Here is a 15,968-nt window from a genome sequence, read left to right as displayed (position 1 = left end):
TTTATAACTTTAAAATTGCAGAATTTTGAATTTTGGACTGATGATTGTTCAATAGGGTACTAAAGCCCTATGTCAATTTTTATGTACAACGGTAAAAAACACGATTAAAAACCATTTCTGATCACTTTTTTTCAGTTGATTGCAAATTTTTTTTTTACAAGACAAAATTTTTTGATTGATCAACTATGAACCCCTTGGAACGAGCTGTCAAGTAGGAGCTTTTCTGTCAAGAAGGACCACGAGGTTAAATTTTCAAAATTGATTTAAAATTCCATTTTAAACTCTTTGTGGTCGTAAAAAGGGTCATTGTGCTCAGAAAAATAAGCTTTATCGCTATAAATAATAATATCAGCAGTCTAAGCTTCATTTTAGGACCCAATTGGAATGGAAATATTTATGCAACGTATTCAAATTAAAAAGCACTCAACCGTCAAAACCAGTTGTCAAACTGATGTAGATGTTACAACCCCACCCAGTCACGAAATATTCTAGCAGAGCTGGTTCTGTTAGAATCCTGCTAGAACGGTGGAACATATCTGCTAGAAAACCAATACACTCTCAAACGAGAAAAGCCTTCCAACTTTGAGCATCAGGCTCACTCTCTTCAACACACTCACACACACATTCACACAGAAAGCAACACGCAGAAAAATTAGGCATATTTACGGAAATGCGAGCAATTTTAAGATTTTTTACGTTTTTTGGACCTCAAACTTCAAAGCCCGTTTTACCCCGCTTCCCTTTGTCGTAGAGGGCTCATATTTGACATGAGTTCATCTCATGTATAGACAAACAAACGCTGAAAGTTTCATCCAAATCGGAGCACCTCGATACGACCTCTAGAACAAAGCGAGCAATATTTACAAATACTGCCTCTTAAAGCATTTAAATTTGGAAATGGATGTACACATTTTGTTGGTCTTAGTCTGTTCTAACCGAAACCAACCAGAAAAATCAAAATATTGTGCTCCAACATGGTTAAAACTGCTGTCCCAATTCGCCCCATGTGTCCCGATTGACCCCAGTTTACGGTATGTATATGAATCTTGAAATTCCTGCTTAAATTGTTTTTATTTTGAATTTTCATATTTAATTATTTTTTGGATTTATAAATCTCTGAGTTCTTGAATTATTTAAATTTATATTAGGTTGATAAAATTTAATAATATTTTGTATGACAATTCCCTAAGCTTTTTCCTTATTGGTAAGAATGAAGTGATCCAGACGTGAACACTTCATTCTTATCAATAAACTAAATTTGGACCTCGTTACCAAAAATACCACAGGCTCGCACAGACTATCGTTATCAAAAATACCACAAATTACAAAAAAATATTACGAGCTAGCCTATATGTATTTTCATATGATCCTCAAATTTTTTTCCCAGATTGAGTACATATCTAGAGTTTTTTTTTGAAAAGGTCCTACAAACAAAATTTTCAATTTTTGCTTTTTGGGTGTTCTTAGAACCGCCTTGAGTCAGGGGTATTCAAAAACACCCAAAAAGCAAAAAGTGAAAATTTTGTTTATAGGACCTTTTCAAAAAAAACTCGAGATATCTGGAGTTTTTATTTTTTTTTTGAAAAGGTTCAATAAAACATTTTTTTGCTTTTTGGGTGTTTTTGAAACCGCCTCGAGTCAGGGATATTAAAGAAACACACAAAAAGCAAAAACTGAAAATTTGGTTTATTGGACCTTTTCAAAAAAACCTTACTTAATCCACCCTTAAGTACGGTATGCTGATCGGAAGGAACGCGGTCAAGAAATGTTGCGTGTTCTTTTCGTGACCCCCCCAAGAAAAGTTGACAGTTCGGTATGAGCGCGATTGACGGTGTGGTCGCTTGAGGTTCTTTCGAGGAAAAAATAAAAAGATTAAAAATATTCAAAACTTAGAATTAAATAGATAAAAAATGTTTATTCAAAAACTTTTAACAACAATTATAAACAAAATTAAGAAATCAATAAATAAAAGCAAATTTAGAAATTCTAAATATGTAATTATGAAATAAGGAAATTAAAAAAAACTATGTAATTATGAAATAAGGAAATAAAAAAATTATGAAATTAGGAAATAAGGGAATTAGGAAATTTGCAAATTATGATATTAGCAAATTAGTAAAATAAAGAAAATACGAAAATTAGGAAACTATGAAATAATGAAACAAGGAAATTAAGAAATTAGAAAATTAATATGTAAGGAAATTAGGATGTTAGGAAGTTAGGAAATTAGGAAATTTGGAAGTTAGAAAATTAGGAAATTTGGAAATAAGGAAATTTTTTAAATTAGGAAACTAGGAAATTAGGAAGCTAGGAAATTATGAAATAAGGAAAATAGGATATTCAGAAACTAGAAAATCGTGAAATTAGGAAAATAATATGTTAGAAAATTAGGAAGTTAGGAAATTAGGAAACTAGGAAACTAGGAGTTTAGGAAGTTAGGAAGTTAAGAAATTATGAAATTAATATGTTAGGAAGTTAGGAAGCTAGGAAATTATGAAATAAGGTAAATAGGAAATTCAGAAATTAGAAAATCGTGAAATTAGGAAAATAATATGTTAGGAAATTAGGAAGTTAGGAAATTAGGAAATTAGGAAACTAGGAAACTATGAGTTTAGGAAGTTAGGAAGTTAAGAAATTATGAAATAAATATGTTAGGAAATTAGGAAGCTAGGAAATTATGAAATAAGGAAAATAGGAAATTCAGAAATTAGAAAATCGTGAAATTAGGAAAATAATATGTTAGGAAATTAGGAAATTAGCAAAGTTAGGAAGTTAGGTAGTTTGGAAATTTGGAAATTTGGAAATTAGGAAGTTAGGAAATTAGAATACTAGGAAGTGTGGAAGTTAGGAAATTGGGAAATTAGGATATCAGGAAACTAGGAAATTAGGAAATAAAGAAGTTAGGAAGTTAGGAAGTTAAGAAGTTAGGAAATTAGGAAACCAGGAAATTAGGAAGTTAGAAAATGAGGAAACTAGGAAATTAGGAGTTCAGGAAGTTAAGAAATCAGGAAATTTGGAAGTATGTAAATTAGGAAATAAGGAAATTAGGATATTCGGAAACTAGGAAGTTAGGAAATTTGGAAATTATAAAATAAGGCTGGTACAAATGTTTGAATTTTTTTTCTGGAATTCTTAAATTTTTAAATTCTTAAATGCTTAAATTCTTAAAATCCTTAATTCTTAAATTCTTAAGTTCTTAGATTCTTAAATTCTTGAATTCTAGATTAAATTTTCAAAAGGTCCTATCTGCATAGGAAACCCATGAGGGATAGGTTGTTTTGAAAATTTAATCTAGAATTCTTAAATTCTTAAATTCTTAAATTCTTAAATTCTTAAATTCTTAAATTCTTAAATTCTTAAATTCTTAAATTCTTAAATTCTTAAATTCTTAAATTCTTAAATTCTTAAATTCTTAAATTCTTAAATTCTTAAATTCTTAAATTCTTAAATTCTTAAATTCTTAAATTCTTAAATTCTTAAATTCTTAAATTCTTAAATTCTTAAATTCTTAAATTCATAAATTCTTAAATTCTTAAATTCTTAAATTCTTAAATTCTTAAATTCTTAAATTCTTAAATTCTTAAATTCTTAAATTCTTAAATTCTTAAATTCTTAAATTCTTAAATTCTTAAATTCTTAAATTCTTAAATTCTTAAATTCTTAAATTCTTAAATTCTTAAATTCTTAAATTCTTAAATTCTTAAATTCTTAAATTCTTAAATTCTTAAATTCTTAAATTCTTAAATTCTTAAATTCTTAAATTCTTAAATTCTTAAATTCTTAAATTCTTAAATTCTTAAATTCTTAAATTCTTAAATTCTTAAATTCTTAAATTCTTAAATTTTTAAATTCTTAAATTCTTAAATTTCTTATTATTTTAAAATTTCTTTATTCTTAAATTTTCATTCTAGATTTTTTAATTTTGGAAGAAATAGAGTTTTTGATTGTTATAATTTCGAGGTTTTCGTAAATTTGTATTTACGAATTTCGATATTTCCGATTTTTAAAACTTTTGGAATTTCAACTTGTACATTCGATTCCAATTTTAACATTTTTGATCTATGGGATTTATAAAAACGTTAAAAATTAAAATTATTATTCAATTCTGCATATTTTTAATTTTGATTTTCCAAATTTCAGATTTTTGTTGAAATTTTCTTTATTATTTAAAAAAATGTTATTTGAAATTTCTGAAATGTTTGTTTTTTCACATTTTTGAATTTGTTGTTTGGTTGGATTTCAAAATTTCAGATTATTATTGTATTTTCAGTAAGAACATAGATATTTGTATGATTATTGTCAAGTTTAATTTCACTCTGATTTACTTCATTTTGGTCCCGCGAGTGTGGATAAATCGGACAGTGCAGGGGACTCATAATCCAGAGGTAGCTGGTTGGTACTAGCAATAAATTGTTGGTGACACGATGGCCGACATCTATAAAGACAACTTCTTTTTTTACTCCATTTCGACCGAAAAACTAAATCTGTCCTTTTAGTTTCAATATTCTGCTTTTTGAGATTCGGCGGGAATTTTAAATATTATTATCTCCAATACAAAATTATTAAAACGTTTGTAATTATCAGTCGCATTCAAAAAGAAAAATTACAATTCTTTGATTTTTTCATTTCAAACATATTACAAACAAGCACCGCGCGAAGAAACGTCAAACGCAATCTTTCCGTTTCTGTTACTTTTCAGCTGCGTACCGCTTAAGTAAAATCTTTTCGTGACCCTTTCCTTGACCGTTTCTTGGGCGTTTTTTTGTATGGAGTTTTGCGTTCCTTCCCATCTGCGTATCAGCCTTTAGGTGGTTGGTGCCTTCCTCACATTTAAAAGGTAATGCTATCCAAAATAGGGCGGACCTTTAAGTGTTCTATCAATTTGACTCATTATTCATTCATTCAGATTGGGTAGTCAGATCTTCATATTTCGAGGCACTTATGTGCTTACAACTTATGATAGAGTAGTCAAATCTCCAATTCAATTTGTGTCCGTTGGAAAGCTTTTTAATTACCTATCCAAAGATAGGTCGCATGATATATTTGGACAACGTTTTCATCAAAATATCTGAGATCTGGCCTCCAAAAAGTGTATAAATAACACTTAAGTGCTTATAACTTTTGATAGGGTTGTCAGATCTTCAATGTTTGGAACGCGTTGGAAAGGTCTTTTGATTACCTATCCAACGACAGATCGCATGATGGTTTCGGACAACGTTTTCATCAAAATTTCTGAGATCCGGCTTCGAAAAAGTGCATAAATAACACTTAAGTGCTTATGACTTTTGATAGGGTTGGCAGATCTTTAATGTTTTGAAAGCGTTGGAAAGGTCTTTCGATTACCTACCCAACGACAGGTTGCATGATAGATCTGGACATCGTTTTCATCAAAAAATCTGAGATCTGGCCTCCAAAAAGTGCATAAATAACACTTAAGTGCTTATAACTTTTGATAGGGTTGTCAGATTTTCAATGTTTTGGGCGCGTTGGAAAGGTCATTTGATTATCTGTTTAACGACATGTCGCATGATAGATCCGGACAACGTTTTCATCATGATATCTGAGATCCGGCCTCTAAAAAGTACATAAATAACACTTAAGTGCTAATGACTTTTGATAGGGTTGTCAGATCTTCAATGTCTTGGGCGCGTTGGAAAGGTTTTTTAAATACCTTTCTAAAAATGTATAACATGCCGGGTTTTCTTACAAAAACCACCCTTTTTACAATCTTCCGGACTTTAGTCAAAATCGTTTTTTTAGCATAACTTTTGAAGTACTTAACTAAACTGCATAATTTTTAATAGCGACTTATGGGACCTCAAGACGGATCGAATGACGCCAAAATGGACAAAATCGGTTAAGCCAATGTTGAGATAATCGAGTGACAATTTTTTGATCAACATCCCACCACACACACAGACATTTGCTCAGAATTTGATTCTGAGTCGATAGGTATACATGAAGGTGGGTCTACGAGGTCTAATTGAGAAGTTCAGTTTTCGAGTGATTTTATAGCCTTTCCTCAGTAAGGTGAGGAAGGCAAAACTCCAGATATATATAATGGCATATCTACAATCACTTAGCTTAGAAAATATCACTTAGCTTAGGAATTTGAATCAATGGAAATGAAGCCGAGCTTCTACAATGGAAAAGTAATCAAATTAGAAACTGACGTATGGTTTGAATAATTTCAAAATCTACGGTAAGTTGACGTTTCAATATCAAAGGTAAACAAACAACTGCATAGCAACGTATATCAGCCCAGCAAAATTTCTAAGTTGATTGTGGATGACGGCCGTAAGTTGCGTACTTTCCTAACTACTTTACTTAGATGTTCTAAGCTAAGTGATTGTAGATAGCCCATAAAGTTTTTTTTTCTAAAGGTCCAATAAACAATTTTTTTTCAGTTTTAATGAATACCCCTGACTCAAAACGGTTTCAAAAACACCAATAAAACTAATCGACGCTAAAATTCTATTGGACCTTTAAAAAGATACCTGATTTTATCCTAGTTTGGCAACATTTCCTTTGCCGTCGTTCGACAAGGCTGTGCCATGGTTATTTGAGACAAACGCTTGCCTTGTCCGATGCCGGCAGCTGTCAACAACAATCCGTAAAAGCATTTCTCACGAATCAAACAAGAGCGCGCATTTTTTTTCCGTTCCATTTGCATTTAAAATAAAACAAATTCATTGTTCCAAAATGTTTCTCCGACCGACGGCCACCCGCCTCCTCTCGAATCTCCCCAGCTGCCTCGCCCGAACCTACAGCAGCGCTCCGGATCGCATCGAAAAGAGTAAGCTAATTTCCGCAACATGCTTTCAAACCGAAACAAAATTACGTGACGTTCCGTTTCAGCCGTAAACACGGTCACGCTGCTGGGCCGCGTCGGTGCAGATCCTCAGAAGCGAGGCAGCGAAGCCCACCCGGTGGTCACATTTTCCGTGGCGACACATTCCAACTATCGGTGAGATTTGCTGAATTTACTACGTAGTTTAGAAATTCTTACAATTGTTCGAATTGCAGGTATGATTCGGGCGATTGGATGCAGAAGACCGACTGGCACCGGGTCGTTGTGTTCAAGCCTGCCCTGCGGGATGCCGTCATGAACTACCTCCGGAAGGGCCAGCGAACGATGGTGACGGGAAAGATCACCTACGGCGAAATAACGGACCAGGAGGGCAAACAGCGACCGACGACCAGCGTCATCGCGGACGACGTGATCTTCCTTCAGAACCAAAGTCAGTGACGGGATTAGCTTAGCTTTGTAGAGTTGAACCAAGAATAAAGTTAGTTTTGTTATAAGAAAGTCTTTAAAGGTCGTAATTTATTCTATTCTTAAACCAGTAAGAGATATTGCTGTACATTTTGGGCCGAATCAATCGTCCCTACAGAAGTCCAAGTAGAAGTCGCTTCTTGGTTTTGTTGCCGTCCTTGCTCGCGTCAGTCGTTTTGATCTTCTTGGCACTCTGGTCATCGCCGGCGTCCACCGCGTCCAGTGACCGCTTAGAACCCTGAAAAGATCAAGAAAATTTAGAAAGTATTCAAAAAATTTAACGCATATCAAACCAACCATCTTATCCACCGCCGGACTAACGGTCGCAAACACAAAGTTGCGTCCCTTGCTCGCGGCGACCGTGTTGGTTCCTTCCGCTTCCGGGTTCGTCTTGACCAGGCTGGCCAGCTTGTTCAGCGTGCTCGCGTCACGTGTCAGGAAGGATGCCTTGTTGCCCTGTAAAAAAGAAAGAAGTATTTTTAGCATAAAACCAAGCAACCCGTGATTTTGGCGAGCTGAAAATTTTATTCCCGTCAAACTCTTTACCCCGTGAGCAGTCTAAATTTTCGCCTCGATCTTCCGGATTCAACCATGCTGACCCGTGCCTGGAACCCTCGGAGCACGCGCCTGCTCGGCAGCATTTGCCGTCGCTTTTCCCACGCGCAGACGGTGGTCGGAGCGGAAAAGTGCGCCAGTCCGCCTTCGCGCGGCCTCGTGCTGGGAATCTACTCCGACTCGGACGAGGAGAGTGGCCTGCTGACGCCGAATGCGGCCAAGTACAATGAGGTTTGTGGGTTTGGCCCCTTCGGATGTTATAGATTCTGAGGGTTTCTCCTCTCTCTCTCTCTCAGGACTACACCCACGGCGCGCTGATGGACATGCTCCGGATCGCGGGTCCGATGCCACGGCGCGGCGAGGCCCGACTGTTCTTCAACCTGGAACCGACCTATTCGGTGGTGGCCGTGTGCGGCCTGGGCAGCGACTGTCTCGGGTACGATCCGGTCGAGAAGATGGACCTGTCGAAGGAGGCGATCCGGCTGGCCTCGGCGACCGGCTGTCAGGAGCTGCAGAAGCTCAAGACGAGCCGGATCTACGTGGAGGACTTTGGCCACGCCGAATCGGCGGCGGAAGGTGCACACTTGGGGCTGTGGGTGAACCAGGAAATGCGAGCCGTTGAACGCCGGCAGTTTATACCACAGTTGCAGCTTTACTACGAGCCGTCGCTGCCGTGCGATTCCAACGGGTGGAGAATTGGGTTGGCAAAGGCGGAGGCGCAGAACCTGGCGCGGCAGTTGATGGAAGCCCCAGCTAATCACATGACTCCGACAAGCTTCGCTCAGAACGTGGTGCACATTCTCTGCAATTCTGGGGTGAACGTGGAGGTGAAGGTTCGCAGCTGGGCCGAGAGTCAGGGCATGGACGCGTTCCTAACCGTGGCCAAGGGTTCCTGTGAGCCGCCAATCTTCCTGGAGCTAAGTTACTACGGTACCAAAATGAGCGATCGCCCGATCGTTCTCATTGGCCAGGGCAACACCTACGACAGCGGTGGCATTTGTGCCAAGAAGATTCACGCGCTTAAGGATATGCGAGGGGACATGGCGGGCGCTGCCAGCGTGGTCGCAACCTGCCGCGCAATCGCCGCCCTTAAACTTCCGGTCAACATTCGCGCCCTCATCCCACTTTGCGAGCACATGATCGGTTGTAACGCCGTCAAACCCGGAGATGTCGTAACGCCTCGTAATGGCAAAAGCATCGAGATTGAAAACGCAGACTACGAAGGAGCGCTGGTCCTGGTTGATGCCCTCCAGTACGCGGGAAGTTTCGGTCCAAAGTACATCGTTGACGTGGCGACCCTCTCCGACCACGTGCTGGAATCGTTCGGCAAGGTGTGCAGCGCGGTTTTCACCAACTCGGAAGAACTGTGGCAGCGGATCAAGCACGCCGGCGTCCACACCGGAGACCGGATGTGGCGACTGCCGCTGTGGGACTATTACACGCAGCAGATGACCTCGGCCGAACACGTGGACGTGCAGAACGTGGGACGGGGCGTCGGTGGAGAATCGTGCAAGGCTGCGGCACTGCTGAGGGAGTTTTTGCCCTGCGGCCAGTGGATGCACATCGATACGTACAACGTGATGACCACCAAGGGCGAGGACTTTCCGTACCTGCGCCGGGGAATGGCCGGACGACCCACCCGGACGCTGATTGAGTTTATTGCGCAGGCCTGCTGTAAGGAGCAGTGACGCGGTGCTGAGCTATTTATGTATTTATTGCTGTTTTATTTATTTTGTATCGATGGAATAAATTAATTTTGTCAGAACTTTTTTTTCGCTCTACACCAAGCTATTTTTGAGTTGTGTCGGCCCGACAGACAAATATTACGAACATTGCTTACATTGACATTTCACGTTTGATTTAATGACAAATATTCGAGTTATTTTAACTCAGAATTCGTAAAAAATAAACTAATTGAAGTTAGGGTTGAGGCTACAATTTAATGCAAAAATTTACCCAGACTGCAGTAAAATTTTCCTTAAAATGAATAAACTTTACTTAAAACAGCAGAAAAAACAAAAATGGAACAAGCTGCAGAACTTGTTTTTATTGCACGGGCGCTGCATACGAAGGGAGCTGAAAATCTTGTTTCTTGTATTTTTTCGATTCCGTAAACATTCTTGGAATTTGAATTTCACTGTGAAATGCAACGTTTGTTCGTTTGTTTGTTTGTTTGTTATGCCCATTTTAAGCCTCATAAGCGGTCGTGTTTGAATGATGCTGGATAATCTGGAGTGTTCCTTGAAATTCACTAAAACCAAGTACACCAACGAGTAGAGAAACTTTTTGTGAACATTTCTGTTTATTTTCACTTTTATTAAAAGTTATGCTATTCCTTTTACAAGCATTTAAAAAAAATATTTCAAAAATGCATTCTAATCAGTCGAGTGCATTGGGCCACGCCCATTTTTCTATTTTCAGCTTAGTTCTTTTTTTCTTCCAGCGGTCTGCTTAGTGCTGCCAAAATTGATGAAATTTTAAGCGAACTCTCACGAAAAGTAGCATTTATAGCGAAAGTTTCCTGGCAGCACTTGCTCACTCCAACAGGCGCTGGTGGTGTTGGTGGCCACCCTTTGTTCTTTATTTGCCTTATGGTACGTTCGTTTGATGGCTAGTGCCACACTGAGTGCCGCACTCAGAGCTGTCAAAGTTTCTTTGAAGAAACTCGCGCTAGTTCCGCACGAGTTTCGCCGCCATCTTGGAACTGAAACTCTAGTGCCGCACTCGATATTTTTTCAGTTTCATGCGAGTTCCACGCGCACTAACAAATCTGGAGCAACATTTGAAAGGGGCGGTACGACATTGCTCTTACGGCCTTTCATTACACGCGTTTAAATGGGACGAAAGGCCGTAAGAGCAATGCCGTACCGCCCCTTTCAAATGTTGCTCTGGAAATGACGTTCGATTGAACCAAAACTGACACCGACGAGTGCGGCACTCAGTGCCGCACCCACTCTTCAAACGAACGTACCATTAGCTTCATGCTCGGTTTTCTTCAGCCTTCGATTGGAATGGGTCGTCAAAATACAAACGTCAAAAGACTTGGCGCGTTTGTTTTTTTTTATGGCGCTTGCTAATTATTTACAGGTTTCGGGATTATTTTTCAAGTCAGTGACTAACTAATGGACAAAAGAACATGTTGCCGGTAGTTGGAAGCAATTTTATATCTTAAGCGCTTTGAAAACATTAACCTCTCATCTTGCGTGTGGATCTGGGTGCTGAAAAGACAGAATGCGTGACGTGATCTTCGAAAGCTCCCCACTGCTTCCTACTAATACAACTGCACTACAGCTGTAAACATAAACACACTAGAAGGCTATGTTCAAGCTCAAGCGTGACATATTTTTTGCTGCTGAAGTGAATTGTTTTGAAACATTTTGGATCTGTTGATGTTAAAGTTTTCGCTGGAAAATTAAGTGCTTCGCGCTTTTTTTCTTCGTAGACTAAACGATGGGAGGCCAAAAGAGGCCTTTTTTGTTTTCCACGTGATGAAAAAACAAAATAAATTATAGATCGATCACAATACTTGCCACTTCTTGGTAGCATTTTGCGAACAGTAAATTGGTTCCGCTTTGACAGTTCTAAATTGAGGCCGCTTTGCGAACCGCTATTCTGCATCCAGGTGTGGATGTGTGTGCCACCAAAATGATGAGAAATGGTCTCGCAAAATAGAAATCTTGACTTTTTTTTGATAAGGTCCTATAAACAAATGTAAACATTGAGTGTATCCCGCTTACTCCGATCGACTTTGACATAAGGTGTGAAAGGGATACACTCAATGTTTACATTTGTTTATAGGACCTTATCAAAAAAAAGTCAAGAAATTATGATCAAAAGTGCATTAAATTTGTTTTTTTTTGGCCAGTAAGTGCCATCAATTTGCGTGCTTACATGAGGCGGTGCTGTTGCTGGCAAGTTTATAGCCTAAATAGTATTTTTGGAGCTTTAATCGAGCATCAAACTCTCCATATGACTAAGATAGGTGTTTGATTAGTAATGGTATATTTACCCTAGTTGTCAAACTCTAACACAGTATCGAAAAATATTACTAATCGATACAGGTGTTGAAAAGTTGCACTTTTTAGCACTCAAATGGATGCTGAAAAATACTTTTCAGTGATGTTATTTTTGGCGATGAAAGAAAGCCGTTTAGTTTTTAAAAAATGACAGGAAAAGAGGTCATGAAATGGCTATACGAACAGCAGAACAAAGGAGAGGGATAGATTTTTTGGGTCTTTTCTTAACCCTCTCTGGTTGTTTTTTGCTGCCTCTGCTCTCCATTTAAAATTGTCCTTGACCAGTTCCTTACCAAGTGCGTATACCGCTATAACCTCAACTCACCTGCACAAACGACGACTTGCTAATCAGGAACGGCGAATCCTTGGGCGTCGTAGCTTCCGCACTCTTCTTGCACCTCACCACGGTAATCCGCTTCTTCGTGTGCACCATCGTGGTCGTCGACGCCGCCACCGTCGTGTTGGTCACCCCCGAATCATTTTCCTCCTCCTCCAGCGTCTTGTCCAGCAGCGTCGTATCCGTCAGGTGTACCTCGTCCAGATCGATGTTCTTCTCCTTGAGCAGCGTCTCCCGCTCGTGGCGCATCTTCCGCCACTCGGCTTCCGATTCCTCCTCGCCGGCCTCCCCATCGCCACCCTCGCCACCATCTTCCGGTTTCTTGTCGTAGTCCAGGCTGAACGTGGTTTCGACGTTCTTCCACCGGAACTGGCGCTCCCTCCCGACGCCATCCTTTTCCTCGTCCTCGAAGAACATGTCCTGCAGGTTTTTAACCTCTTTTTTGTCCTGTTCGAGGAGGCGACGCGCGTGGATACGGCCCAGGTCTTGCTGCAGCTGATCCTGGTCGAACTGTTCCTCGTCTCCCACCTCGACGTCGTACCGATCGAGGTCCTTTTCGTCTTCGTCTGCACTGCCCCACTCGGATTCCGACAGTTCGGCTTCCTTCTCCAGGAAGGCGTTCGCAACCTTTTGTTTGTCCTTCTTGGTCAGAACCACCTCGACTTCGTTCTCTTCCGAGTCGTAATCAACGTACCGTTCCGGCTGGTCTTCATTTTCTTCCGGATCTATCGGTTCTTCAGCGTCCAGTTCTTGGTCCGATTCGCTTTCCTCATCATCGGAGATGTTAAGGTTGCGACGCTTCTTCCGTTTGACCTTCTTTCGGCTGCTGTCGTCTTCTTTCGGTTCACCTTCTTCATCCGACGACCCGATCACCAGCTTGCCCTTGCTGACCACCTCGCTGTTTTGCTCCTCCTCAGCTTGCACTTCCGGTGCTTGCGTCGCAAACGTGCCCGAACAGAGCGCCATCAGCTGGCTATCGCCCAGCTGAGTTGGCCCGGCTTGGCTGAAGAGGGCCGCGTCGTTTGGTACCGCTTGCGTGTCTCCGAACCGCCCCGAACACAGCGCCAGCAGGTCGTTGTCCGCTTGGGTGGCGCTGCTGACTTCCGCAGTTGGCTCTTCGGTTTCCTTCCAGAGCAGCGACATGGTGTCACCAGTTTCCAGGTTGTTCTTGTCCGAGAGGGTGAACTTGTCCGATTCCAGCGTCGAGAAGAGTTCTTCAGTTTCTGACTTCTTGAGCAGCGTGGCGTCCTCGGTAGACTGCTTGTCTTGCTTGGTTTCCTCGTCGGAATCTTCAAACGCTGCAATGATTCGGCTTTTCTTCTTCTCACCCTGAACTTCCGGTTCGTCGTCACTGCTCTCTTCGCTCGAGTCTACCTGCTCCGGATCTTCATCGCCGTCTTGCTCGACCTCCTCGTCATCAACCTCCCCAGCTTCACCGTCCACCAGCTCGTTCCCACCTTCAACTTCCGCCTCCTGCTCTTCATCATCAACCACTTCTTCATCCTCATCAACCTCCAACTCCGCACACTCCTCCTCATCCTCACTCTCCTCCAGCTTCTTGCCACCCTGCTGCTCCTCCAGCCGCTTCTTCAGCGCCTCCATCCGGATCTTGGCCATCTTTTCGCGCAAGCCGGCCTGCAGCTTGGCGAAAGCAGCCCCCGGAATCGGATCTTTCCCGTTCGGATCGCGGCTTTCCTGCTCTCGCACCAACGCTATCGTGTCCAGCTCGATGGCGCCGTTTTCCGTGCTCAGGATGCTCACGCTGGGCGAGTTGCGGGCCGACTGCGCCTTCTTGCCGCTGCACTTGGCGAACCGCGCGAAAAGGGCGTCCGGTCCGGACGGGGTTTTGGGCTTCAGCTCGCCGGAATCGAGGTCGATCAGCATGTCCGGACCGCCCTTCAGCGTGGGGAAAGCGGGGATCGATGCGTTCGCGAGGAGTTCCGCCTTCTTTTGGGACAGTTTTGAAGTGGGCGTTGTGCGGGTAAAGAGATCGTAATCGATCGCGACACCGCTGGTGGAAGGTTTCGGAGAGGTGGGTTCATCGGTGGGTTGGGAAGCCGCCAGCAGCGCTTCGGCGTTTTCGCACGTTTTGTTGACCAGCGCGTCCAGCTCGTCCGGTTCGGTGTCGGTGACGCGCAGCGACTCGATCGGTTCCGTGTCCATGGCGGGGAGGATTGTCGTCGCTTCAGGTTCCGAGACTGGCACTTCTTGCGGCGTTTCAACGGGTTCCTTAGCAGGCTCCTCTTGGACGTTTTCGTTCTTGAAGAACTCGATCGTTTCCTTCTCGCGCTCCTCCAGATACTTGGCGAACGCTTCCAGCTGTTCCGGGGGCATCCGAATTGCGGCGGCCAGGCTCTGGCGGCCGTCCACGGGGAACTGGAGCGGATTTTGAATCGTACGCCGGTTCAGGAACTCCTCCAGCGTGCGCTGCTTCGGTTTGTGGTAGGGCACGGAAATCGAAGCCTCGCGCGCCATCCGCTGCGACTCGCTCTGGATCAGCTTCATCTGCTCGGCGGCGACCTTGGCGGACATCTGAAGGACAGTTTGTATTAGAATCTACTTAAGAAATCAATATGAATGAAATTATACCCGTTGCGGTTTGTCTTCAGAACTCTTCTTGGTCTTGCACCTCTTTTTGTGGTCAGGATTCTCCGTTCCGGAGTCACTTCCGGCGGCGCCAGATCCGCTCTCGGAATCGCTGCCGCTACTGCTGCTAGCCTTTGAGCGACTGTCGTCGCTAAAGTCCAGATTGAGCTGAAATCAAAACCAATTAAATTTCTATACCTATTTACAACAATCCTAAAATACTCACACTGGCCAGCAGATCCTTCGGGTCTTTTTTCTTCTCCTTGGCCTGGGACCGCTCCTTCTTCGTTTTGAGCTTCTTTTTGCGCTTCCTTTCGCCACCGACCTCAACGGAGTTTTGCTCCTTCCCGGAGCTCGAGTCCGAATCCACCAACGACTTGAGCCGGCTCATGGTCTTGTCGATCTCGTCCCCGATGGCGTCAATCGCCTGGTTCTGTTTGGCCAGCTGGTCCGAGTCACTTCCCGAGTCTGCAATCAAGTTTCGCCGAGTTGTGACGGTTTTGTCCGCCTCGTCGGAATCGCTGTCGATGATTCGGGACAGCTTTTTCGAAGTTGTGGTGCCAGCTGGACTCTCATTTCCGGATGGCTTCGGATTCTCATCCTCGGAGTCGCTATCGATCAGTCGGGATATTCTGCTGCGCGGTGGAGTGACCTTCTTCTCCTCAGCTGTTTCCGAAACGGCAGAACTGGGAGGTTCCTCCAACTTTTTGGGATCCTCACCGGTCTTCGGTTCTTCATCCTCGTCAGAATCCTCCATGCGCAGCGTGTCACCCTCGGTCAGCTCGCAATCGGAGTTGTACTCCAGGGTCATCGGCGATTCCGTCTCGCGATGTTTTGATTCCTCCAGGTCGTCGTCCTGCTGCTGTTGACTACCTCGCGAACTTTGGTTCGAATTTTCGTCCATTTTCAACTGATAATCTTACGTTTCGATCATTAAACTCAATCTATTCACTTTGTCGAGTGCACCGGAACGACCTCCACTGAAAATTTACGTTTTTAACCCACTTTTGGCCGGAAATAACACAAATCCTCGAAGTCACCTGAAATTTTCACCGATCTACGACGAACTCTTCGAATTTCGCGCCAAAACGTAAGGTAGGGAGCATTCTTTGATTACGTGACGCAGTTGAGTTACGTTATACATACACAAAAAAAAGTTTTTTAAACTTCATACAAAATTTAAATTTTGTATGAAAAG

General features: G+C 42.1%; 3 protein-coding genes across 3 annotated transcripts; 2 read left to right on the top strand and 1 right to left on the bottom strand.

The window, feature by feature from the left end:
* The first annotated feature begins 6,566 nt into the window (after window positions 1–6,566).
* LOC120421806 (single-stranded DNA-binding protein, mitochondrial) lies at window positions 6,567–7,312 on the top strand. Its single transcript, XM_039585083.1, has 3 exons — window positions 6,567–6,796; window positions 6,859–6,967; window positions 7,027–7,312. Exons 1-3 carry the CDS (start codon window positions 6,703–6,705, stop codon window positions 7,247–7,249), a joined length of 426 nt encoding a protein of 141 aa, XP_039441017.1. The 5' UTR covers window positions 6,567–6,702; the 3' UTR covers window positions 7,250–7,312.
* On the bottom strand, window positions 7,295–15,857 carry LOC120421807 (claspin). Its single transcript, XM_039585084.2, has 5 exons — window positions 14,997–15,857; window positions 14,774–14,938; window positions 12,173–14,716; window positions 7,574–7,732; window positions 7,295–7,514 (listed from the first exon to the last, which is right to left on the bottom strand). The coding sequence occupies exons 1-5, from the start codon at window positions 15,672–15,674 to the stop codon at window positions 7,389–7,391; spliced, it is 3,672 nt and encodes a 1,223-aa protein (XP_039441018.1). The 5' UTR covers window positions 15,675–15,857; the 3' UTR covers window positions 7,295–7,388.
* Window positions 7,792–9,596, top strand: LOC120421804 (cytosol aminopeptidase-like). The gene is made up of 2 exons (XM_039585082.2): window positions 7,792–8,062; window positions 8,128–9,596. The coding sequence occupies exons 1-2, from the start codon at window positions 7,868–7,870 to the stop codon at window positions 9,517–9,519; spliced, it is 1,587 nt and encodes a 528-aa protein (XP_039441016.1). The 5' UTR covers window positions 7,792–7,867; the 3' UTR covers window positions 9,520–9,596.
* Window positions 15,858–15,968: the final 111 nt, after the last annotated feature.

This window comes from Culex pipiens, chromosome 1, assembly GCF_016801865.2.
Source record: "Culex pipiens pallens isolate TS chromosome 1, TS_CPP_V2, whole genome shotgun sequence".
In the NCBI taxonomy this organism is placed as follows: Eukaryota; Metazoa; Arthropoda; class Insecta; order Diptera; family Culicidae; genus Culex; species Culex pipiens.
Note: the sequence above shows the minus strand (reverse complement) of the source record. Positions and strands in the feature narration are given on the sequence as shown.

Coding starts and splice junctions, on each gene's coding strand:
- LOC120421807 (XM_039585084.2), bottom strand. CDS start 15,674: ATGGACGAAAATTCGAACCAAAGTTCGCGAGGTAGTCAACAGCAGCAG. Junction 14,939..14,996: donor CGAAGGATCTGCTGGCCAGT/GTGAGTATTTTA, acceptor TTTTGATTTCAG/CTCAATCTGGACTTTAGCGA. Junction 14,717..14,773: donor CTGAAGACAAACCGCAACGG/GTATAATTTCAT, acceptor ACTGTCCTTCAG/ATGTCCGCCAAGGTCGCCGC.
- LOC120421804 (XM_039585082.2), top strand. CDS start 7,868: ATGCTGACCCGTGCCTGGAACCCTCGGAGCACGCGCCTGCTCGGCAGC. Junction 8,063..8,127: donor ATGCGGCCAAGTACAATGAG/GTTTGTGGGTTT, acceptor TCTCTCTCTCAG/GACTACACCCACGGCGCGCT.
- LOC120421806 (XM_039585083.1), top strand. CDS start 6,703: ATGTTTCTCCGACCGACGGCCACCCGCCTCCTCTCGAATCTCCCCAGC. Junction 6,797..6,858: donor TCCGGATCGCATCGAAAAGA/GTAAGCTAATTT, acceptor GTTCCGTTTCAG/CCGTAAACACGGTCACGCTG. Junction 6,968..7,026: donor GCGACACATTCCAACTATCG/GTGAGATTTGCT, acceptor TTCGAATTGCAG/GTATGATTCGGGCGATTGGA.